The sequence below is a fragment of the Mastigoproctus giganteus genome, chromosome 6 (genome assembly GCF_048544385.1).
Source record: "Mastigoproctus giganteus isolate SK-2022 chromosome 6, ASM4854438v1, whole genome shotgun sequence".
NCBI classification, from domain to species: domain Eukaryota; kingdom Metazoa; phylum Arthropoda; class Arachnida; order Uropygi; family Thelyphonidae; genus Mastigoproctus; species Mastigoproctus giganteus.
Genome location: NC_143580.1, coordinates 67008317 through 67034169, shown reverse-complemented (window position 1 = coordinate 67034169; position 25853 = coordinate 67008317). Strand labels below are relative to the sequence as shown.

The 25853-nt window shown below is 37.1% G+C and overlaps 1 protein-coding gene across 4 annotated transcripts in view; it reads left to right on the top strand.

The window, feature by feature from the left end:
• Positions 1–25853, top strand: part of LOC150084390 (protein quick-to-court-like) — a 122311-nt gene that overhangs the window by 20282 nt on the left and 76176 nt on the right. For all 4 annotated transcript variants that reach the window (XR_016547105.1, XM_090376029.1, XM_090376027.1 and 1 more), the window contains one exon: positions 10773–11352. Coding sequence is in view for 3 of the 4 variants with exons in the window: in XM_090376029.1 (XP_090232155.1) it covers positions 10773–11352 (580 nt within the window). In the remaining variant the exon portion in view is untranslated. The remainder of the gene's footprint in view (positions 1–10772; positions 11353–25853) is intronic.

Here is a 25853-nt window from a genome sequence, read left to right as displayed (position 1 = left end):
GAAATAATGTTCTGACATATCATTACTTACATAATGATGAAAGAATTGAAGTACAGTTATCCTTCATTGAGAAACTGATGTATGTACAAGGAAGCTTTAAGTGTATTGAATTATCCCAAGTCATGATTGGCATTTAACAATTCTTTATGGCAGTGCTGAGTGTAAAAAAAAAAAAAAAAAAAAAAAAAACCCCAACTGAGTTTGGATTTCTTTCTGGAAAATCTTTGGGATGCTCTTGACATCTATATCTAAACATCAGTAACATTCTTATAAACAACTTTGAGTCAACTTTTTTGAAGTGGGCTAAACATCACTATCTGTAGTAGTATTTTTTAAAGCAGGTATAATCATTTTGGCCAACAGGAGTTTTCAGTCATACAATGGATGTTTCTCTCTTTGCTCTGTAGATGGGCAGATTAAAGTTGAAAGGAATTGCAATTTGTATAAAGAACTGAGTAGACAGATTTTTGGTTTTGCATAATTTCTTTAATATATTGTAAATTTAATTTTAAAAATAAATTTAATTACTACATTTTGTAGAAGTGATTCTGGTTGAGTTAGTCTTTCAGGTTTTGTGTAAATTTAAATTATAAATTTTTGATATCTGCTTAATCATTAATTTTTTTATTTAATTTTGTAATATTTAGTAAATTTAATTCTTACCTTCACAGTAGTTATTAAAAGATTCGCATTGGATACTTCATCCAAGGACATTGTGAATTAGACAGCAATGGCCATAGGCAATTCCAATAATTCATGAATTTATCACCTGCAGTGTGCAAGACTTTTTCAAAGGTCGATCTCGTTGATAATCATAGCTCAACTGATGATTAAGGTTATTACTATATTAATACCGCTCATATACCATGTGAAATGAATAATATAGTTTATTAGGCTGTTTGCCTAATTACTATTACATTTCAGGCATCTTACCGATACCCATCATCAGATCATGTTATTGGGAGCAGAAAATAGGAAGGATTACAAATTTGAATATTACAGTTACGATTAGAATTATAATTACACATACACAATTCTAAAATATTAAGTTTTATTATGACTTTACTTCTTTCAGTTCCTAATGCCAGAAAAGTGAGAATTGTTACCCTGCAATATATGATCTTTTTTAAAACTCTGAAGTCTCCAATTACTTTAGGAAATAGCTTGTTAAAATTTGCTTTGACTGTGTATAAGCCTTTGATCCTTAATGTAATGAGGCTGGATTTGCTTTCTAAATATAAAAATCAATTGTTGTGCAAAATGAGAGCCAACAAGTTCTCATTTTGCAATGATTCTGCTGTGATTTTAAGGTAATTGATTTGAAAGTTCATCTCTGAAAGATCATATTTATCAAATAACTTTCATTTATGTATTTCCTCTCTTGACATTAGCTTTTAGAAATAGTAATTCTTAATAATTCTGTACTATGCACTGCCTTTGTATAACATTTTAATTATATACCAAACATGTATGCCAGATAGCAAGTGTCAAGGTAGGAAATATTTCTCAGAAATCTATTTTTAAAGAGGTCAGTGACAGATTACAAGTAGTTATGGAAGGAGCTGCTAGAAAGCAAAAGTTTGTGTATTAACTTTTGCTGTTTAGTGAAACAGAAATGCATTTTATCTCTTTTAGAACAGAAGCTTTTTATCACTTTCTTGTGAATAAAATCCACTTTTTAAAGGGAGATATTTATTTATTTTTTTTTTTCAAGAGGGTTATTGTAGCATAAGATGTTGATAGTGAGACCAAGTTTTTGGCTTTTCCAATTCACTTTTATTTCTGATATGAAATTCATTTATACAAATAAAAGGCTTATTTTGTTTCCAAGTTACTTTTAGAAATATGGGTCACTTTTATGGAGGTTGAACAGAACAGCATTTATTATGCAGTCATCCAAGAAATTACAGGAATATGGGTTATACTTCCTTGTTGGTTTAGTCATGCACTATCCTAGAAAAACTGGACAAACTGGTTTAAAGAAGCCATTTTAAAGAAATGGTTATACTATTTAAGCAGAAATTAGAAAGAGCTTTCAGTTTTAAATTTTTTTTCCTCATAATATCATGTAATGAAATTCAACTGACATAATTGAAAGGCTAAGTTTGAGAGTTATATGATACTGTGCATTTATTATTACTGCACTGATTGATTGCACTGTAAACTAGCCTCTTTAAATTCGGTAGGTGGATCATATAAAAGTCCTGTTACATAGTTTAATTTGTTTATTAGGTTATTTTTCACATTTAGCAGTTGTTTCATTATGGTTGTTCTAATACATTATTCTCACAGGAAAAAAGTTCCAAATAACACTACCAAGGAAAAATATAGCACCAGCATTGTATCCAAAACAAAATTTCTTCCCTTATTAACTTGAAGATTTAACTGCCAAGATAGTGTAATTTGAAAATTTTTTTCATTTTGTTACCATAAATTATTCATACATTCTGAGATATTTAATACTAAGAAATTTGGAATCATAGTTACTAAACTTATAATTAGCTGTTAATTCTATGTATTTTTATTATTATATTGAATTGATCCGAAGTGAATGATCTAACACAGTATACATATGCATGGTGTATAGGTGGTTATGTATGTACTTTTGTTTAGTTATAGGCAGGAACTTTATGTGCATTTAAGAAATTTATTTCCTCCATTATTTCACACTGGACACAGTTTGTTCAGTGTGATATTTCAAAATTCATTATGTATGCATCGCATGTATGATGAGTTACTTCTCATATTTTAAAAGAAATGGCCAAATAGCCTATTGTTTATGTAGATTCCCAATAGTCTTTCACCAGTACTTGGAAATCTGGCAGAATTCTATCTTGAATTAAGTATTTGATCAGAACCAATTTTCCAAAAGATAGATCAGATGCCCTTGGCATTCTTTAGTCTACATTGCTTTAAAAATTATTAATGCATTTTATAGCAAACTTTGCTTTGTTCATTCCATAAACACTCCACTAAGAGTTTTTATACCGCCAACTCTAATACTACAAATATTCTGGACTTGATAATTGCTCATGAACCAGATATTATTACAGCATTAACAGTATAAGAACCCTCAATGGAGTTCTTATACTGTCATAATTGTTTTTAAAATATTAAAATGTTCTGATGATATACATATTCCAGGGGCTCATATCTGGTGAGTATGGGCTTAGCACACCCATGGTCCTGAGCTGGATATCATCATTCTTCTCTTTTCTTTCGTGATACTCTCACTCAGGGTAACTTGGAATTTTTTTTTTTTTTTGGCTGGTGCAGCATAAGCCTCAAGTTTCCTTGCACTATATGGCTAATAATAATTACAAACATTGTAGTTGATTTAAATTATCCTCCACAGTGAGTTCACTTTTTAATTGCTTCAGTCAATGCATGTATGCTGGCGCCTCCATAGCCAGGTGGGAAGGAGTAGCAGTGCGTAGCACACGCTTCTTGATTAGACCGGGGTTCGAGCCCGTCACTACCAAATACGGAGGATGTGGAAAGGTCAGGGAGTGACCACCGCATATCCCGGAGCAATATGGCCTTAGTTGCTAATGCTCCTAAAAACCAAACAAAACATAAACATAAAAGCATGTATGCTGATATTTTAAGAGGCAGGTGGAAAATCTCCCATTAAGACACTTACTAGCCTTTATAATTAACCATATTCAACAGTATGGAAATATCTGGTTTCATGTGTAGGTTCTGAGCAGTGTGCACATAAATCTACATTTGAAAGTTGCTTCAAGCATTGTTCCTTTAATACATGAACTGTCTTAATTTTTCTGGTGGTGCTGCCATCTTTTATCTACATTTATAACTAATTGTAGACAACTTGTAATAGATTGAAGCACCAAAATAGCTTCAAAAATCAGAGGATAAGCTTACACTTGTTGATCTAAATTGTCTGATTTAGGCATATAAATGCTGAAATTGAAGAATTTTAGAGGGATTCCGATCCAGAATTTGATGAAACAGAATCAAGTAATACATAAATAGATGTAGAGGACATTGTTGCATCAAACAGGTAATGACAAGTTTTATTTAAAGTTTTACAATTTTTTTTATACATTTTTTTTAAATTTTGATTTTTGACAGTTTTGCTGAAGTGTTGGGCTGTAATGTCATCATAAGAACATTTTAATGTTTTAAAGCAATTATGTACAAAGCTTGCATTTTTTAAAAAAATTTTAAAATAAAAAAAAATTCACTCCACACAACTTGCTTGCTGCGTGAGCCACCACACCTGTGGCCGAATTGCTGCTGAAAGGGTTAATTTAATAATTTTAAAATAAAGTTTTTACACAAAGCTGCTAACTTTTTATATAAATTAATATAGATAATAATAATTATAGTCATATTTTTGGTTATTTTGTTGGAACTCCTCCCCCTTAAAATATTTCATGTTCCTCCTCCAGAACAAGTGTAAATAGATTTGACAAAATTCAACTACGAGTATTCATACTTATATCAATTAATATTTACTACGATATATTTAATTTCAGATGTTGAAATAATTTGCTTTACATCTTGATTAGTGGGATTGTTTGGTTTTTTTTGTTAAAAAAGTATTTCATAAAAATATGCCAGAGGGCACTCAAAATACTGAATCTTTGTTTTAACTCAATTTGGCATCTATGATGAATTAGTACCTATGGCCATAGGTACTGATTCACCTATATTTGTCATGCCTTAGTTACACCACTATTTCTATCTGTTTCATTCAGCTAGAAATGGATTCATTTTACACAGGAAGAAGCACTACTTTATTTTAGTTGATAGGCTTAATTGAACAATTTTCATAATCAAATGATTAATAGTTGATTATTTCATTATCAAAATAATTGATTATATGCAGATTAGTCAATTATTAAATCTACAGTAATCAATTATGGCATTTCCATATATATAGAAATGACTGAATGGAACTGTTGCCCAAGTGGTAACATCACTCAATCCTTAGTTTTGATAACATTGAATTGAATTCCTCCTGTGTATGTGTTGCTTCAGTTTTCTTGTCAATTTTGTAATCCCCTTATTTGCATGTAATTGATTATAAAAATGCCATAATTGATTATTTCTGTTATGACTCTTGATAATGTCCATCACGATTTCATTTGCTTCATTTTTCTTTGCATGTGTTATCACTAGAAAGAAAGAAATGAACCACATTAGACTACTAGATATGAAGGACATAACTGTTGATGATCCTGTTCAGGTTGCTGAAAAATTGAATGAATATTTTTCATTTACATGCATGAAGTTCTAGGGATATCAAGCTATAACTGGAGCAAATGATTTTGTCATAACTGAGAAAAAAATTGGAAAAGAAATTGTTGAAAATTAAATAAGGCTCTTGGGGCTGATGGAATCTATCCAGCTATATTACAAGAAGCAGCAAAGGTGAGCAAACCTTTGATCATAACTATACCTGTACCAGGTGTGGATCTAAGAGACCCCAAGGATCGATTTTTCAGTAGATAAAAATTATTAGAAGGAATGTTCAGTTCATGAGTTCTGTCAGTGATATACTGGAATTTTTCCTGGGACAAGGAAGTTATTTTCCTGCTGTATAAAGCAATGGTTAAGTTGTATGATGAGTATTCAATATAGGTGTAGAAGCTTCATTTTAAGCATGATGTATATCTGTTGGAATGAATGCATAGAGGAGCAAGAGATCAGATTAGTTTTCAGTTTCTGAAAGTTGCAGTACTTGAAAACAACATCTGTGAGAAGGCCTGATTTTAATTGTTTAAGGCTTTAAAAGGATTGGGTAACTTGGACAATAAAAATGGGACACATTCCTGAATTGAAGGATGGTTGCAAGACAAGTGCATCAAAATTTGAACAACCTGCAATCTGGTGTGGAAGTAGGTAGTATGCTATAAATTTAAGAATCGGGTTTCTTCTTTGTTGATACTGTATAAGCTTGCTTCCTTGCATCATTTGCCACTACTTGTATGCTAAAAAAAAAAAAAGTAGAATTTGAACTTCAGTGAATAAATATGAATATCATACATGTTGGGCAGAGAAAAGGTTACTCATTTGAAGTAGGATGTGGTTTAGATTTAGAAGATTAAGAAAGAGCAGTTTTTTCAGTTTTCTGTTATACAATAGCATACGTACTATCATATATATGGCACACTATGGCCATAGATGCTGATGTGCCTAAAAAAATCCCCCCTAAAAAACAAACAATCTGTTGCTCTTTGCTGCTCTCTGAACATTAGCATTAGTAGAGGCATATGATACAAGAAAGCAAGCTTATGCAGCATCAGCCAAAAAAAACATGCTCCCATTTCACCGCCGACCGGGCTAGCCGAGTGGGTAAAGTACCTGCCCGACAACCCAAAGGTCGCGGGTTCGATTCCCGCCTCGGGCTTGGATCAAAGTACTGCAAAAACCTTGGGAGGTGCAATATGGCCACAGAAGCCAATGCGCCAACAACTACCAAATCAAAATCAAACCCATTTCACCCGTCTGTTCATTCCAAATACCTGTCCAGCTCAGCCTTCAATTTATTTAGGCTGTCAACTTCCACAACAAAGGATGGAAGTCTGTTCCTCCAACCAACTACGCACTGGCTAAAGGCAAACTTCTGCACATCTGTCTTTCTTCAATTTGAATTTATGCCCTCTCAGGTGATTATTCTGAGCAAGAGGAAGAATCCCATCAGCATTAAGCATGTTCAAACCATTCAAGGCTTTATACACCTCAATCAGATCACCTCGCAGGTGCCTAGTCTCCAGACACTGTAATTTGCAAAACTTAAGCCTTTCTTTGTAAGAGCAACCCTTTGTTCCATTCACTAATCTTGTTGCCCTTCTCTGTACTTGTTCCAGCAGCTCTACATCCTTCTTGAAATAAGGCCTCCAGACCTGTATACAGTACTCAAGGTGTGGCCTGACCATTTCCTTATACAAGGGGATAATCACCTCATTATCCCTGCTAGAAAGATTCCTGTATATCATGCAAAGTGCTTTTGCAACAGTTGCAAAAGCACTTTGCTTTGAAAGAGAGTGACTCGTTAATTACATTTTGGCTTCACAATATGAGATTAGTCCTTTCTGGCCAAGTCTTTCTAATATAGTGATTACCTTTAGCCCTACTGTCCCATTTGTACACCAAACAGAGGAATTTTGTGTAACCCAACTATTGTCCAATATTTATGGTTGGTGCTTTCAGTATTGTAAATGCAAAAATAACAATCCTGATTTGTGGTTTTTGGATTCACACCACAACAGGTATACTAAATGCAGGGAATTACCTTCCTTTAACTCATTGTCTCACATTATTAATATGCAGATAGCAAACAACGTGAGGCCCCCACGATTTGACATTGTCACTGATTCTAACACCAAAATAAGCATGTTTTTTTTTCTTGTAAAATAGACTTTTTGTCTGATATAACATTAACTGAAAAAAATTACATTAATAATAACACCTTAAATTAAATTAACAAGTAAAATACAATGTCTCTTTTATTTCTATAAAAATACAATTCTTTGATATTCTGTCAGTTGAATACAGTAGAGAAAACAATCCTGTTTTGAAAAATAGGTGGAGGTATAAACAAAAAGATGATTTTTGGTAATCCCATCAGGAAGGGAATAAAATTAGGCATAGCTTTCAATAAGCAAAAATCGTATATACCAGTGTTACAGAGGACCTCCATAGTTGAGTAGATTTGCCATTCTGTGCATTTTGATCTAAAGTCCCAGTCATCGAAATGACTGGAAGAACTTTGAGTCCTTTTTAGGTGGGACTGAGTTAACTGACCTCGGTTCTTCCTCCTCCTCCTCCCCTTAAGCTTTCTTCCTCTTGGATGATTGTTTTCTGCAGCAGCATGTCCGAGAGGCAACCAGAGAGGGTAACGCTTGATCTGGTTATTAGCAGTGACCATTTGTGTATTAAGAATTTGCAGATAAAGGAACCACTAGGTGGCAGTGATCACAGTGTACTAATGTGGGATTTACTTAAAGATGTAATTACCATCAGAGGTAAAGGAAAGGGTTTTTGCTTCCGTAAAGGTGACTACAGTGGGACCAACTGATGATGTTACCAACAGCAAATTCTAAGTGGAAAGCATTTAAGGAATTAATCGTGGAAGCTACTAGACATTTCATATCTATTAAGAAATATTGTTCAAGGTTTAGTCCTAAATGGTTGTCAAATGAACTAATGAGACCTCGTGGCAGAGAAGAAAAATGCATGGGATGCATATAAATTATCAGGCGACACAGAAGCCTATGGCAGATATAAGCTAGTTTGTAATCAAGTCAGAAAGGAGATTAGGCAAGCAAAGGCAGATTACGAGAAATCTTTGGCAAAAGATGCTAAGAAAAGCAGCAAGGATTTCTTTACTTATATAAACTCTAAAAGAAAGGGGATGAATCAGATTGGTCCACTTGATATCGATGTTCGACTGTTGATGATCCTGCTCAGATAGCAAACAAACTGAATGAGTATTTTACATTTAGATTCACATATGAGAAGTTATTAATGAAAATGCCAGAAGGTTATCAAATTGTAGTAGGGTGCTTAATGATTTTGTAATAATTGAGAGCAAAGTGGAGGAAAAATTGCTGAAGTTAAACATAAGAAAGCACCTGGGGTGGTTGTGATATATCCTGTTATATTAAAGGAGGTGGCAAAGGAACTAAGCAAACCCTTAGCCATAATTATGAGAGCATCCTTGGAATCAGGGGAGGTCCTCATGGACTGGAGATGTGCCAATGTATCCCAAATTCACAAAGGGAGATCGAAGGGTGACACAAGTAATTACAGACTATTTATTATTATCATTAGCCATATGGTACAAGGAAGCCTGAGGCTTATGCTGCACTAGCCAAAAAAAAAAAAAAAAAAAAAAAAAATCTGAATTACCGAGAGAGAGAGAGAGAGAGAGAGAAGTAGAAGGGAATCACCAAGAAAAAGAAGAATGATGATGTCTAGCTCAGGACCCTGGGTGTGCCAAGCCCATACTCACTAGATGTGAGCCCCTGGACTAGTTAGTTTAACTTCTGTTCTGGGTAAAATAATGGAGTCCCTGGTTAAAGATGCATTGCAGTATCATCTAGACAAGACTGAGCAATAATTCAGACACAGCATGGGTTTGATAAGCGAAAGTCTTGTCTGACAAATTTGATTAGATACTATAATGTCGTTACAAAGGAACTGGATGCAAAAAATAATTTTGATATCATATACTTGGATTTCGGGAAAGCTTTTGACACTGCACATGGAAGACTACTGTACAAATTGGAGCAGAATGGTATTAAGGGTAAGTTGCTACAATGGATAAAAGGGTGGCTGAGTGGGAGAAGGTAGAGGGTGCTAGTCAATGGGTGCTGCTCTTCGTGGGCTAATGGTATTAGTGGAGTTCCACAGGGTTCAGTGTTGGGCCCAATGTTGTTTTGTATATTTATCAATGATATTGATGAAGGTATATCAGGCTTATTGTCGAAGTTTACAGGTGATACAAAGGTTGGCAGGGTTGTTAATGACAGTAATGGCAGTGTGCTACTGCAACAGGATCTAGAAAATTTGGGCATATGGGCTGAGAAGTGGCAACTGAAGTTTAACATTGACAAATGCAAAGTACTGCATATGGATAGAAGTAACCCAAGACGAACGTACCAACTGTGTGGTACTACGCTTAGGGTGGTAGAAAATGAAAAAGACCTGAGAGTAATTGTGCAGTCAAATATGAAATTTTCTGAGCAATGTAGACAGGCTGCAAGAGCAGGTCATGAGGTTTTGTCAATGATATACAGGAATTTTACTAGCAGGGAAAACGAGGTGATTATCCTTTTGTATAAGGCAGTGGTCAGGCCACGCCTTGAGTACTGCATACAGGTCTGGAGACCTCATTTTAGAAGCATGTAGATTTGCTTGAATGTGTACAGAGAAGGGCAACAAGATTGAGGAGGGGAATGAAGGGATCCTCTTACCAAGAGAGGCTTAAGTTCTGCAATTTGCAGTGGCTGGAGACTAGGCACCTGCGAGGTAATCTGATTGAGGTGTATATAATGCCTTGAATGGGTTGAGCATGCTGAATTCTGATGTGATTCTTCCACTTGCTCAGATTACAAACCTAAGGGGGCATAAATTCAAATTGAGGAAAGACTGTTGTAGAATAGATGTGCAGAAATTTGCCTTTATCCAGCTGGTGGTTAATTGCTGGAACAGACTTCCATCTGTCATTTTGGAAGTTGATAGCTTAAATAAATTCAAGGAGGTTGTTGTTGTTATTTGGTTTTTAGGAGCATTAGGAACTAAAGCCACATTGCTCCGGGGATATGCGGTGGTCGTTCCCTGACCTTTCCACATCCTCCGTATTTGGTGGTCACGGGCTCGAACCCTTGTCTAATCAAGAAGTGTGTGCTACGCACTACCGCTCCTGGCTGTGGAGGCACCTTCAAGGAGGAACTGGACAAACATTTAGAGGGAATGGTTGTGTGAATATTTTTTTTTGGCTGATGCTACATATGCTCATACACTTGCTTTCTTGCATCACATGCTTCTATTACTATTACTATCTCACAAACAGACTAGCTTTTAAACATATGCATTTGTTTATAGCTGTGAATTAGTTTCACAGTCTTCGTTTTCTTAATGCCAACTGAAAACAGATCAGTAATATTCTAGAATATAACTTGATTTGTTACCAGTTTGGCATTAATCTGATTTATCAGTTTGTTAAATTTTTTGCTGTATGTGAACAGGAGTATTGATTACTATCAAGCAGTTTTTGTTTTTCCCCCCATCTTTAGGATTATCTTACCTTATGTGATGAAACCTGACATCCTGGAAGAGATGGCATCACAACAGAATCCAAAAAGTCACATACCGAGACTACAGCGATCAGCCTCACTACGTTTAAATGGTGAACAAACCATTTCTCAGATACCTGGAATCATCTGTACTTCACAAAATATGAATGAAAAATACCACTCCAGAACCTCATGTGGTTCTTGGAAGGGCAATAATAAATTCCTTATGAATGAAAATGGTTCTCATTGCCGTACACCTTCCGAACCTGCCACACCAGATGATAAAAGTTCAGTAAAAAGTTTTGGAAGTTGTGCAAGTTTTATTTCTTGTGATATTAATACTCATCATCAGGGAATAGAATTATCTACAGATAGAAATCAACACAGAAAATATGTACTGCATTGTCAACAACGCATTCAGACTCCAGTGCAGTATTTAACACCAACACAAAGAAAGGCTCGTCAGATAAGGCAGCTAAAATTAGCTTTAACTCAGGCAGCTGAAAATTGTGAAAGAAAAGATGCTGAGATTGACAGATTGAAAACTGAAGTGGATCAGTTGCGTTTTATTTTAACCAAGGTAAGGTAGTCTGTTGGATTTGTTTAATTAGTTATAAATGACATATTTTAATAGGAACTAAAATAAGACAATTAGGTTAATGCTGTCATTGCTGGTGAAAAGCACGTAGGGACCAAATGTAATGATTATTTGTTTACTATACTGTTTATATTAACATCATTTTTGTTAGTATAAACATTATAGTAAACCTACTATTTTGGATAAAATTAATTTCAATTGTCATGAATAATAAACTTCACATAACCTTTCTCTGAGGATGGTTGACAGCTCTGAAACATGCTAAATTGTTTATAGATCTGCATTTTTTTTAAAGGGGAATTCAGTAAGTTATCTTTCTTGACTATAAGTATGTTTGATTTTTAAAAAAACAAACTAACTGTACTCCTTGCATACTCTCAAAATTGTCTGTCTGTCTTATTTGTGCAGATCCAGCTCTATACAGTAAATTATGAAATGCCAGAAGAGATTTAAAGTAGGAAACCAAAAGGAAAACATAATGTTGTGAAAATAAAGCATCAGGCCATTATCAAATTTGACAAAAAAAAGAAAAGAAAAAAAGGAAATGGACCAGGAGTTATTTATGAATATGTGAAAGCTATATATTGTTTATGCTGATTTTTCTCATTACTAGATAAAATTTTGATCTAAATGGTTTAAATGAGATCAGAAATCTATAGAGAATAACCCTTGTTCAGGAAAACCAAGAGAAGCAAACTCCAGAAATGTTCCAAAAAAATTGAATAGCCAGTTATTCAGGATAGACATAAGTGTCTGATTGCCAAAGAATGTAACTGTATATTTGTTGTAAGGCCAGTATTGACCATCCTCCACGAATACTTGCCTATGTCAAGGGTCATTTCTCAGTGGGGGCTAAGAATGCTCACACCTCTTTGGGAAACAGTACAGTGCTCAAATTTAAGAGCAAAAATTACACATACATGATGCAGATCAGCAAGGGTTTCTTTCAGCAATTGTAGTTTGTGTTGAAATGCATATTTATCACTGGGATTTAGGAAAAAAACAGGAGTCCATGCACTAGAAATGCCATGGGTCATCACTGCCCAAAAATTCAAGGCTCAACCTGCCATGAGGAAGATCATGGCTAACATAGTTTGGCATGCAGAAGGAATTATTTTGATATAATACATGACACATAATAAAACAATTGCTAGAGATGTCTATTGCTGTTCTCAAATATTTAAACCATTAGCAGTTGCAAAAAGGATTGGTCTTCATTTATGTGTGGGCCACTCTGATCCCATATGTCCCATTGATATGGGCACTTGTATGTGATGAGGGACCTTTTAGTGATGCTGCTGGTCCCCCAGTTAGCATCACTGGAATCCACCACCCACAGCCTAGGTTCTAGCCTACCACCATAGGAATCTGGTGTTTTGCTGACCCATAGAAACTCAAAAAGGGGGATCTGGTGGTTGAGAGGCCTACCTTCAACACACCATTCTAGTCCTGCTTCAACAATTTGGATGGTCCTGGGATAGCTTGCCCAGGATCAATTGCTAGTGGATTCACCTACAAGGCATTAATTGTGTCAATGCCATACTCCAACCCTCATTGTCCAAGGAACATGATTCAGGCTGGTACAGTGCCTTGGTAGCCCTGGCATCCCATTCCCCAGTGCATTTATTGCTTACCAGCTAGTGGGTGTCCTTTTGTTCTCTGTGGCGGGTGGGAAGCCTGGGTACTGAAACAAAAAAAAAAAAAAAAAAAACTATGAATTCTGATAATCAAAACTCTTCTTCAGGATCCCATCATGTATCCTACAATAAATCTCAGTCAGTGACCCAGATAACATCAATTTGGTAAAGAGGTAACAAATTAAGGAATTCACTCTACTAGTGAGGAGCTCATAGGGAAGAAGTTCCGTTCTTCATCCAGGAGGGTTTGGAAGTTTGGCAGGCTTTCTTAAATCAGTCAAATAGCTTCATTTGGGCAAAATCCTCATAAAGAGCAGAAGTGACAAACATCAGAACAGCGTCTCTGAGCCAGATCTCTTGGAGGAATGGCAGTCATAATTACCCCCACAAGGTACTGAATTCATCCCATGTCATTTCAGAATGAGATCTCCTTAGTGTCTGAAGAGGAAATCTGTTCTGAACTTAAAAACTAACGGAGTGACAGCTGTGAAATGAATATTTGTCCATAGGAACAAGCATCTTCTTTCCCTGAGAAACCTCATCCTTACATTTAATTTTCCAACATCTCCTAATTCAATCAAAGGTGGCATATATTACATTATTTACTGTATATATTCACTAAATCCTTTAGGGTGCTTTAAGTGCCAAAAATATGGACATTCACAAATGGCATCTCATTGGAGTCCCTATATGCACTTGAGGTGGTGTAAAGTACCACAAAATAACATGTTCAGCTACAAAACCTACTTGCATTAATTGTTAAGGAGGAGCACCCTGCATACTCATGAGCATGCCAGAGGTGGAAGGAAGAAATACAGTAAACTTAAGGTAGAGGTGAGCATTTCATACCAAGAGGCAAGAAAAGCAGCAAAATCTCAAAATACCAGCAGACCTTCATATGCCGAGAAGGTAAAAGGAAGTTCCATCGGAACTCAAACCAAAATGACTATCCCACAAAGAGCCATTCACTCTTTTGTGTGCTACTTAAACTTGCAAAAACCTGGATAGAAGGACCACTCAGCAGCCACTTCAATATCTTCTAATCTCCTCCACTGGTTACAGAACAAAATGGCAGAGAAAAGCCCAAAAAACTTCAAGTGCCCCATGAAACCCAAAAAAAAAAATGGGTATTGAGGTGAAGAAGGTATCAGACAATTCAGTCTTCAAACTCTTTATAGAGGAAGAAATACACATAGGGCAGTGTCCATACTTCCTCACTAAAGATAAATGAACCAAGCCAAAATAATGGCTAAGTTCCTGTAGTAGAATGAGAATCTGTCATGGACTCTGGCAAAGTGTAGATGATCTGAGTGGCAGTACTCATAGTGTACGAATGTGGAACTTAAAGACATAACTACTGTCAAGGGTAAAAGGGGAAGGGCTTTTGTAAAGGTGCCTACAGTGTCTCAGACAATTTTAAAATTCTGTGCAGTTTCACCAGCTGATGATGTTACCAACATCAAATTCTAAATGGCAAGTATTTGGGGAAGTAATCAGAGCAGTTATTATACTTTTCATACTAACAAAGAAATACTGTTCAAGGCTTAGACCTAAATGGATGTCAGATGAACTACTGAGACAAGTGGCAGAGAAGAAAAGTGCATGGAATGCATATAACTTATCAGTTGATTCAGAAGTCTATGGTAGATATAAATTAGTCTGCAATCAAATCACAATGGAGGTTAGGCAAGCTAAAGAAGATTATGAGATATCTCTGGCAAAGAATGCAAAGAAAAGTGGCAAAGACTTCTATGCTTATATTAACAGTAGAAGGAAGGGATTTAATCACATTGGGTGACTCAGTGTGAATATGCTAACTGTTGATGACCCTGCTCAAGTTGCTGATAAGTTGAATAGATATTTTGGATATACATTTACACATAAAGAATTTTTTATGGGAGGCGATGCCAGAAGATTATCAAACTCCATTGTGGAGCTAAATGACTTTGTGATAACTGAAGGAAAAGTGGAAGAGGAATTATTGAAGCCGAACATAAAAACGGCACCTGTGATGGATGGAAACTATCCAGTTATATTAAGAGAGGTAGCAAAGGAGGAAAGAAAACCTTTTGCCATAATTATGAAAGCATACTTGAATTCAGGAAAGGACCCTATCAACTGGAGATGTGTGAATGTGACCCCAATTCATAAAGTGGGATCAGAAGGTGACATGATTAACTACAGACCTGTCAGCTTAACAAATCTGTTCTAGAGAAAATAATGGAGTCACTGTTTAAATAAGTAATGTAGAACCGTATACACAAGAATGCAATTATAATGAAGTCACAATATGGATTTGTTACGGGGAGATATTTTCTGACCAATCTGATTGGATACTATGATGCAGTAACAAAGAAATTGGATGCAAAAATAATTTTGATATCGTATAGTGGGATTCGGCTTATAGTTGAAATTGGCTTCGTCTTCACTAACAGAAGATATATCGTGAATGATGTTACTGTTCCGAACAAGTTAAATGTTGGAAGTGATCACAGAATGGCAAGATGCACACTTGATATCGATGTAAGAAAAGAAAGAAAGAAAATTACTTAAGTAAATAATACGAAGGCCTTTGAGAAAACACCAACACAAAGTGGAAAAAGACAGTGGTAATCAATACACACTGCTCTTTTCAGACTAATGTTATCTGTGGTTCACTGCTGAGCCCATTGTAGTTTTCAATATTTATGAATGATATCAACGAATAAGGATATCAATGAATAAGGCTTAATGTCAAAGTTTGCAGATAGAAAGGTTGGCAGGGTGGCTAACGACAGTAATCAGGAAGAGCTACTGCAAAAACTTTTGACATTGTTGCGCATGGAAGATTACTGCACAAATTGGAGCAGTATGGTATGAAGGGTAAGTTGCTACAGTGGATGAAAGGGTGGTTGAGTGGAAGAAGGCAGAGTGGTAATCAATGGACACTGCTCTTCTTGGACAAATGTTATTAGCATAGTCCCCCAGGGGTCAGTGTTGGGCTCTCTGTTGTATTGTATATTTATCAATGATATTGAGAAAGTATTATCAGGCTTAATGTTAAAGTTTGCAGATGATTCAAAGGTTGGCAGGGTTGTTAATGAGAGTAACGGCATTGTGCTACTGCAATAGGATCTAGAAAATTTGGGTAGATGGGCGGAGAAGTGGCAACTGAAGTTTAACCTTGACAAATGCAAAGTACTGCATATGGGTAGAAGTAACCCCAGAGAAATGTACCAATTGTGTGGTACTACACTTAGGGTGGTAGAAAATGAAAAAGATCTGTGAGTGATTGTCCAGTCAGATATGAAATTTTCTGAGCAATGCAGAGAGGCTGCCAGAGTGGGTCATGGGGTATTGTCAATGATATACAGGAATTTTGCTAATAGGGAAAAGGAGGTGATTATTAGCATTAGCATTAGTAGAGGCATATGATGCAGGAAAGCAAGCTTATGCAGCATCAGCCAAAAAAAAAAACCCTTCCACTTCACCCCTCCGTTCGTTCGAAATACCTGTCCAGCTGAGCCTTAAATTTATTTAGGCTATCAACTTCCACAACAAGGGATGGAAGTCTTCCACCAACCAACTACCCGCTGGCTAAAGGCAAATTTCTGCACATCTATCCTACATCTGTCTTTCCTCAATTTGAATTTATGCCCTCTCAGGTGATTATTCTGAGCAAGAGGCAGTATCCCATCAGCATTGAGCATGCTCAAACCATTCAAGGCTTTGTACACCTCTATCAGATCACCTCGCCGGTGCCTAGTCTCCAGACACTGTAATTTGCAAAACTTAAGCCTTTCTTCGTAAGAGCAACCCTTTGTTCCATTCACTAATCTTGTTGCCCTTCTCTGTACTCGTTCCAGCAGCTCTACATCCTTCTTGAAATGAGGCCTCCAGACCCGTATACAGTACTCAAGGTGCGGCCTGACCATTGCCTTATACAAGGGAATAATCAGCTCCGTATCCCTGCTAGGAAAATTCCTGTATATCATTGATAAGACACCATGAGCTGCTCTTGCAGCCCATCTGCACTGTTCAGAGAACTTCATATCTGCCTGCACAATTACCCCAAGGTCCTTTTCATTTTCTACCACTGTCAGTGTAGTACCACAGAGTTGATACGTTGCTCTGGGATTGCTGTTTCCCATATGTAGTACTTTACATTTGTCAATGTTAAACTTCATTTGACACCTCTCAGCCCATCTGCACAATCTTTCCAGATGCTGTTGCAGCAGCATAGCATCAGTAGCGTCCTTAACAACCCTGCCAACCTTTGTATCATCTGCAAACTTGGACATTAAGCTTGATATACCATCATCAATATTATTTATAAATACAGAAAACAACAATGGACCCAACACTGAACCCTGAGGGACTCCACTAATAACATTAGTCCACGATGAGCAGTGTCCATTAATTACCACTCTGTCTTCATCCCTTTATCCATAGCAATAATTTGCCACCAATGCCACACTGCTCCAATTTGTGCATCAGTCTTCCATGTGCAACAGTATCAAAAGCCTTTCTAAGATCCAAGTATATAATATCAAAGTTATTCTCTGCATCCAATTCTTTTGTGACTACATCATAGTATCCAATCAAATTGGTCAGGCAAGACCTTCCCTTAACGAAACCATGCTGTGTCTGAGCTATAACTGAATTCTTGTAAAGATGATCCTGCAGTGCTTCTTTAACCAGTGCTTCCATTAATTTTCCGGGAACAGAAGTTAAACTCACAGGTCTATAATTACCTGTGTCATCCTTTGATCCTCCTTTGTGAATTGGGGTTACATTTGCACATCTCCTGTCTGTGGATACCTCCCCCGAGTCCAAGGAATCTCTCATGTGACTAAGGGTTTGCTTGCTTACTTTGCTGCCTCTTTTAATATAACTGGATAGATCCCATCCACCCCAGGTGCCTTTCTTGTATTTATCTTCAACAATTTCTCCTCCACTTTACTCTCAATTATTACAAGATCATCTAGCTCACTGCCAGTGTTTACTTCGTCTATGGCATTCCCCTTCCTGAATAACTCCTCATGTGTGAATGTAGATGCAAAATATTGATTTAGTTTGTTAGCTACCTAGCAGGATCATGAACAGTTGAACCATTGATATCAAGTGGACCAATCTGATTCATCCCCTTCCTTCTAGAGTTTACATAAGTAAAGATCTCCTTGCTGTTTTTCTTTGCATCCCTTGCCCAAGATTTCTCGTAATCTGCCTTCGCCTGCCTAACCTCCTTTGTAACTTGGTTACAGATCAACTTATATCTATCATAGGCTTCTGTGTCACATGTTAATTTATATGTATCCCATGCATTTTATTTCTCTGCCATATGTCTCATTAGTTCATCTGACATCCATTTAGGCCTAAACCTTGTACAATATTTCTTAGTTGGTATGTAAAGCCTAGTAGCTTCCATGATAAGTTCTTTGAATGCTTCCCATTTTGAATTTGCTGTTGGTGACACCATCAGATGGTCCCACTGTATAGAATTTAGATACTGTCTCAGAGCATCGTACTCGCCTTTACGAAAGTAATAACCCTTCCCTTTACCCCTGATGGTAGTTACCTCCTTGAGTAAATCACACTTCAGCACACTGTGATCACTGCCACCTAGTGGTTCCTGTATGTGCAGATTCTTAATGCATGAAGAATCACTACTGATAATCAAATCAAGAGTATTGCTCCCTTTTGTTGCCTCCTGAACATGCTGATTTAGAAAACAATCATCCAATAAATCCACAAAAGCCCTGCTAGTGTGTGAGTGACCAACCCACAAATTCCAGTCAATATGTGGGAAATTAAAATCCCCTATTATTAGACTCTCTGATTTACTGGCCCACTCTATTTCCCTGTACAGTTTCTTATTATACTCATCAGAGTCATTAGGCCTATAGCACACTCCTACTCTCAATTTTGATCTCCCAATGCTTATGTCACACCAAACTGACTCGACACCACACTGTCCAGCGATGTCAATTGGCTTCACTTCCTTGGATTTTGTGTTTAACTAATAGCATAATCCCTCCTCCCTTCCTATCCTGTCTATCCTTTCTGTAGACGTACTCCCCGAATTCCAGTTCTGCATTACTTATATCTGTGTGACACCACATATCTGATATCCCAACAATATCCCCCTTTGATGCTTTGAGGAATACCTCAAATTCATCAAATTTGTTTACCAAACTCCTAGCATTGGTATACATGCACCTGTTCTTTTTCTTAGCTACTCTAACACAACCTGTGAGTTTTCTTGTACCCGAATGACTCCTAGCAGTCTCTGAAATATCCTGCATCGTATTTTCCAGGCTGCTGCTCATTCCAATAGAGGCAGTGCAAGAATCTTTCACCTCTGCCAGTGGTTACTGTTAATCTATTAGTCCTTGTATCCCCCCAATCTAGCAGTTTTCCGACCCATTATCCCTTTGTATAAGGCAGTGGTTAGGCCCTGCTTTGAGTACTGCATACAGGTTTGGAGGCCTCATTTTAGGAAGGATGTAGAGTTACTAGAGTGTGTACAGGGAAGGGCAACAAGATTTGTGAGGGAAACAAAGGGGGTCCTCTTACCAAGAAAGGCTTAAGTTCTGCAAATTTCAGCGGCTGGAGAGTAGGCACCTGCGAGGTGATGTGATTCAGGTGTATAAGGCCGTGAATGGATTGAGCATGCTGAATTCTAATGAGATTCTTCTGCTTGTTCAGATTACGAACCTGAGGGGGCATAAATTCAAATTGAGGAGAGACGGTTGTAGAATAGATGTGCAGAAATTTGCATTTAGCCAGTGGGTGGTTAATTGCTGGAACAAACTTCTGTCGTTGTGGAAGTTGATAGCTTAAATAAATTTAAGGAGGAACTGGACAAACATTTAGAGGGGAATGGAATTTTGAAATTGGGGTGTTTTTTTTTTTTTTTGTGTGTGATGCTACATAAGCTCATATGCTTGCTTTCTTGCATTACGTGCCTCCATTACTGTTACAAGATCTAGGAAAATTGGGTCACTGGACTGAGACGTGGCAGTTGAAGTTTAACATTGACAAATGCAAGGTAATACTGCATAGGGATAGCAGTAATCTGAAAGTAACTTATCAACTGTGTGGTACCACAATCAGGGTAGTGGAAAATTAAAAAAAAATCTCGGGGGAATTGTGCAGACATGCTACCAGAACCCTCATGGGGTTTTATCAATGATATACAGAAACTTTGCCAGCATGGATAAGGTTGTAATTATCCCTTTGTACAAAGTCATGGTTAGGCTGCATCTTGAGTATTGTATACAGGTTGGAGGCTTCATTTTAGGAAAGATGTAGGTTTGCTGGAACAGGTGCAGAGAAGAACCAGATTGGTGAAGGGAACAAAGGGGTGCTCTTATCTAGAAAGGCTTCAGTTCTGCTAACTGCAGCTTCTAGAGATAGGCACCTGCAGGGTGATCTGACTGAGGTGTTTAAAGCCTTAAATGGATTCTAAAGCTGAATGTTAATGATATTCTTCTACTTGCTGAGACTACACATATGAAGGGGCATAAATTTCAGGTTGAGGAAGGATGGTTATAGAATTGATGTGCAGAAGTTTTCGTTCAGCCAGCAGGTGATTCATTGTTGTTACAGGCTTCTGTCTGTTGAGGAAGTGGATGGTCTGAATAAATTCAAGGAAGAAATGGATGGGAGAAGTGTGTAGGTTTTTTTTTTTTAGCTGATGCTATATAAGCTTGCTTTCTTGCATCGTTTGAAATCTCCAACACCTTGCTTTCCAGGCAGCTGCATATTCTAATAGAAGCAGTGCAACAATCAATTACACATCTACCTGTGGCTATTGTTAATCTATTAGTGTGCGTATCCCTCTATGCTCTCGGTTTTCCGACCCACCCAACACTGCCTTGATATATCAATAAATATCTTGCACTCCTACTTGCGGCGAGTTGACGTCAAAGACAACTAACACACTAACAATGCTCCTATCTAAGTGTATCCCATTCCTATAGAAAGTTTTTCCTATTAAGAAGCACAGACCACGGTGAGAAAAATTCTACTCCATGAACATTGTACGCCGACTGGGCTAGCCGGGTGGGTAAAGTGCCTGCCTGGCAACCCAAGGGTCGCGGGAAAAACCAGAAATTTCCCTCTCGCGAACTGATGAGCAGTGCTGTGTACCGACTTACGGTGACGTTTCCGGTTATGGGTTCCTATGCGATTCACATTCCTTTAGATGTTACCTACCTCCCCTAAACGTTTGTACCAATATTTTTGCGACACCCTGTAGTATCACAAATAGGTTGCTCGAGAGTTCGAATCACATATGTGGCAATAGATAGTTATAATAATTTATTATCTATTATAACTATTTAGAATTATAGCGTAAAACTTAAACTCGATAGGAGACACTGAATTCATATAATAATATAAACTTGGTAGGAGATAGGAAGTACATACACCGGAAGTTCGATATCAAAAAAAAATATATATATATATATATATATATTCAATAATGTAAAATCATAGCATAACCGGTGCATAGTGTTATTACTAGATTAGGATAAAAGTTTTAGTATTTTTAATTATATTGGAACCGAAATCAAGCAGCAAAGCAAAAGGCTCAAGGTAGTGGGAGTGTCGTGGCTTGGGGAGAACTAAGGGAGTGGTTGTCCTCTGAATCATAGCCTTATGAAATGTACTGCTTATTTGATTTTTGTGAAGCTATCAGGAATGGAACATGATATTGCCAAGGGGAATGTCTTGATGTGTGCTTGTTGTAAAAAGCATAAGGATGTTAGGCATCAACTCAGAATTGTTATGGGTCTTTATGAGAGCTTGAAGAGTAGGGTGGATGCCCTTGAAGGATTTAAATTGGAGGACCCATCAAGCTGTCAGCTGCCCACATCATTGCCAGAGCTTGCACTTGATCATCAGGAAACAGTGTTAATCCTCAAGGCAGAATGCACTGGTTCCACAGGAGCTAGTTGTTGTCAGTGACTCTATTGTCAGGAAAATGGGAAATATATTATGCAAAAAGATAGACTGAATAGGACCGGGGTATGTCTGCCAGGGGCAAAAGTTTGATATTGTAGAGCAGATATCTTTGAAGGGCACAAAAGGTGATATTGTTGTACATACTGGCACTAATGACATTAAGAGTAGGAGATCTGCAGACTTACTTAACAAGTTCAGGTCAATGTTGAGAAATAGTTGCAAATTAGGGTTAAATTTGAAAGTGTCTGCTACTCTGCCCAGGCACAATAGGAGTGAGAGCCTTATCAATCAGTTCGGCCCAAGGATATATTGTGCAACACTCATGGGATAGAATTTTTTCTCAGTGGGTTTAAGATTGTTAACAGGAGAGACTTCTACAGGAATGGGATACACTTAAATAGAATGGGTGCAAGAATATTTGTTGATGCTATTGAGGCAGTGTTAGGTGGGACAGAACGAAAACTGCTGGCTTTTTGGGGGGGGCGATATACAGACTAATTGATTAACAATAGCCACAGGCAGAGGTGAAAATGATTCTTGCACTGCTTCTAATGGAACATGGTACCCTGGAATGCAAGCTGTCAAGGATTTCAAGAACTGCTGGAAGTCATGGAACAAGTAAATACATTGGCTGTGTTAGGGTAACTAAGAGTAAGAACAATTGCAAGTTTGCGTGTACTCTAATGCTAGGAGTTTAGTAAATCAATTTGAAGAATCAATATTATAACTTTGAGTTGCTGGTCAAAACCTCAAAGGTAGATATTGTTGGGATATAAGAGACATGGTGTCACACTGATATAAAGAATGCAGAATTAGAATTTGGCGAGTACAATGTATACAGAAAGAATAGGAAGGGAGGAGGGATTATTCTGTTAGTTAAGAAACACAAAATCTTACAAAGCGCATCCAGTTGACATGGGTGGACAGTGCAATGTTGAGTCAGTTTGATGTGACATAAGCACTGGGAAAACAAAATTGAGAGTAAGTGTGTTATAGACCTATTAACTCTGAGTACAGTGAACAACTGTACAGAGAAATAGATTTGGCCAGTAAATCAGATTGTCTTATGACGGGGGATTTTAACTTTTCAGGTATTGACTGGAACTTGTGGGTTGGTCACTTGTAAAACTTTTTGGATTTACTGAATGACTGTCTTATACAGAAGCATGTACAAGAGGCAACCAGAGGGAGTAATAATCTTGATCAGATTATCAGGTGTAAATAATTATTGCATTAGTAAACTCCTGATAAAAGAACCACTAGGTGGCAGTGGTCGTAGTGTACTGATGTGGGATTTACTTAAAGTAGTAACTACCATCGTGGGTAAAGGGTAGGGTTTTTGATTTTGTAAAGGTGACTGTGGTGGTCTCAGACAGTTTTTAAATTCTATCAAGTGGGACCAATTGATGTTACCAACAGCAAATTCTAAATGGGAAGCATTCGTGGAATTGATCTTGGAGGCTACTAGACTTTTTGTACCAACTAAGAAATACCATTCAAGATTTAGGCCTAAATGGATACCAGATGAACTAATGAAACTTGTGGCAGAGAAGAAAAATGCATGGGATGCATATAAATTATCAGGCGACACAGAAACCTATTGTAGATATAAGCTAGTCTAATCAAATCAGTTAAGAAACACAAAATCTTAGGAAGTGTATCCAGTTGACATGGGCAAGGCTTAGAGGGGAACAGGCATTCTGTTTGTTATCAGACTCAGTCTAAAACACTGATGGATCTAATATCTTTCTATTTTAGAAGATTTAGGAGAAGTCCGGTTGGCCTGCCTCCCTAAAATCCACTTGTGCACACCTTGATGGTAAGCCCTGTCACATCACTTTGGTGGCAATAAACATGTAGAGTGGTTCTCTTCAAGACACCTGGTCAGTGTGAAGAGGAAAAGACCAAACCCGACAGCACAACGAAACAAATGGGCCTCAGTCCCCAGTGGCTTTCACTCCCTCTCTACAGCAGTGAGAGGATCAGAGTGGAAGCAGAGGTTGCTAAGAATCTCTGGGTACAACCAGGCTGCCATGTACGGAAACTGAACTTGGCCTGCTACAAGGTCGCTCATCGGTGAAGATAGAATATTAGACCTGGTAAAGGAATCAGAAAATGTGATTTGGAATATCATCAGTTTGGCTGAAACAACAAGAAGAAATGAATCACTTATATAATAAGTTTATCAAGTGGAAATCTGCTTTACACCAATAGAAACAGTGAAAGGAGTGAAGGTGGAGTAGGCTTTCTGATCCATAAAGATATAAAAAACAACATTTTGGAATTCAAAAGAATATCACCAAGAGTGTCAAGACTACTTTTCAGGATTTCTAAGAGGTACAAGCATAAAGGTTATAATGATTTATGCACCAACATCGAGCCATGATGATGAAGAGGTTGAAGAAATGTACACTGAAATTGAGAGACTTCTAGATGAGCAGAAAACCCACTACACGATCATTGGGGGAGGGGGGACTTCAATGCTGGAAAAAGATGCTTCAATGCTGTGTTGGAAAGAGACAAAATTGTGCAGAAAAGGAAACTATAGGAAATTCTGGAATTGGTGAAAGACTTGCGGAATTTGCAGAATCTCGAGGAATGTCAGTAATGAACATTTATTTTTTTTTTTTTAACGAAAAGGGTGAACAGAAAGTGGACATGGAATAGCCCAAATGGATTAACAACTAATAAAATTGACTTCATCCTCATTAACAGAAGATATATTGTGATATTACAATATATCTATTGTAATATCACAATATTACAATAGATATATTGTAATATATTACCATCCTGAACAAGGTAAATGTTGGAAGTGATCACAGAATGGTAAAATGCACACTTGATATAGATGTAAGAAAAGAAAGGAAAAAATGACTCGAGTAAATAATACGAAGGTCTTTGAGATAACAGAAGAGGAGAAAAAGCAGTATGTACTGGAACTTAAGAACGAGTTTCTGCTTCTGCAGACTGCTCAGGACCAAGATATCGCTGAGGAATATTACAGCTTTCTGGAAGTGATAAAGCCCATGAAACCTATAGGTAAGAAGAAATCCAAAGAAGAAAAAATTAGTCAAGAAACACCTGTCATGATGAACCAAAGATGACGAGCAAGATAAACACTGACAACGACAAAATTGAGTATACTGAGTTATACAAAGCCATTAGAAAGAGACTCAGAGAGGACATAAAAAGATTTAACACAAGAAAAGTAGAACAAGCATTAAGGGAAAACAAAGGACTTAAATCAGCAGCCATGAGCAGTAATACAGAAAGACAAATGATGCTGAAACTGAAGAATAGCAATGATGTATATATAAATAGCAGAGAAGGCATAATTCAAATAGCAGAAGACTACTATAAAGAATTATATAAGGAGCGAGGGAAGATGGATCACAAATTAGTAACACATATGACATACCCGATATCCTTCCTGATGAGGTAGAACATGCGTTTGAAGGAAAATGAAAATCAGGAAGTCCCAGGGAAGATGAAATTACTGTAGAGTTGTTAAAATTGGGAGGAAGAGACATGACCCAAAAACTGGCAAGACTTTTCACAAAATATATTAGGAAAGGTGTGACACCTAAGGAGTGGATTAATGCAATCATATTTTTACTGCATAAGAAAAGAGATAAATTGGAAATTATAGACCAGTTAGCTTGTTGTCCCACATCTACAAGTTGTTAGCATTAGTATCAGTAGAGGCATATGACGCAAGAAAGCAAGCTTATGCAGTATCAGCCAAAAATAAACGCTCCAATTTCACCCCTCCATTGGTTCCAAGTACCTGTCCAGCTCAGCCTTAAATTTACAGTGGTGAGCTATAGTGAGCTCACGAGAGCCCACTGTTATTTTTTTTTTGAAAATTTGCGAGTCCATTGTTGAGATGATCAT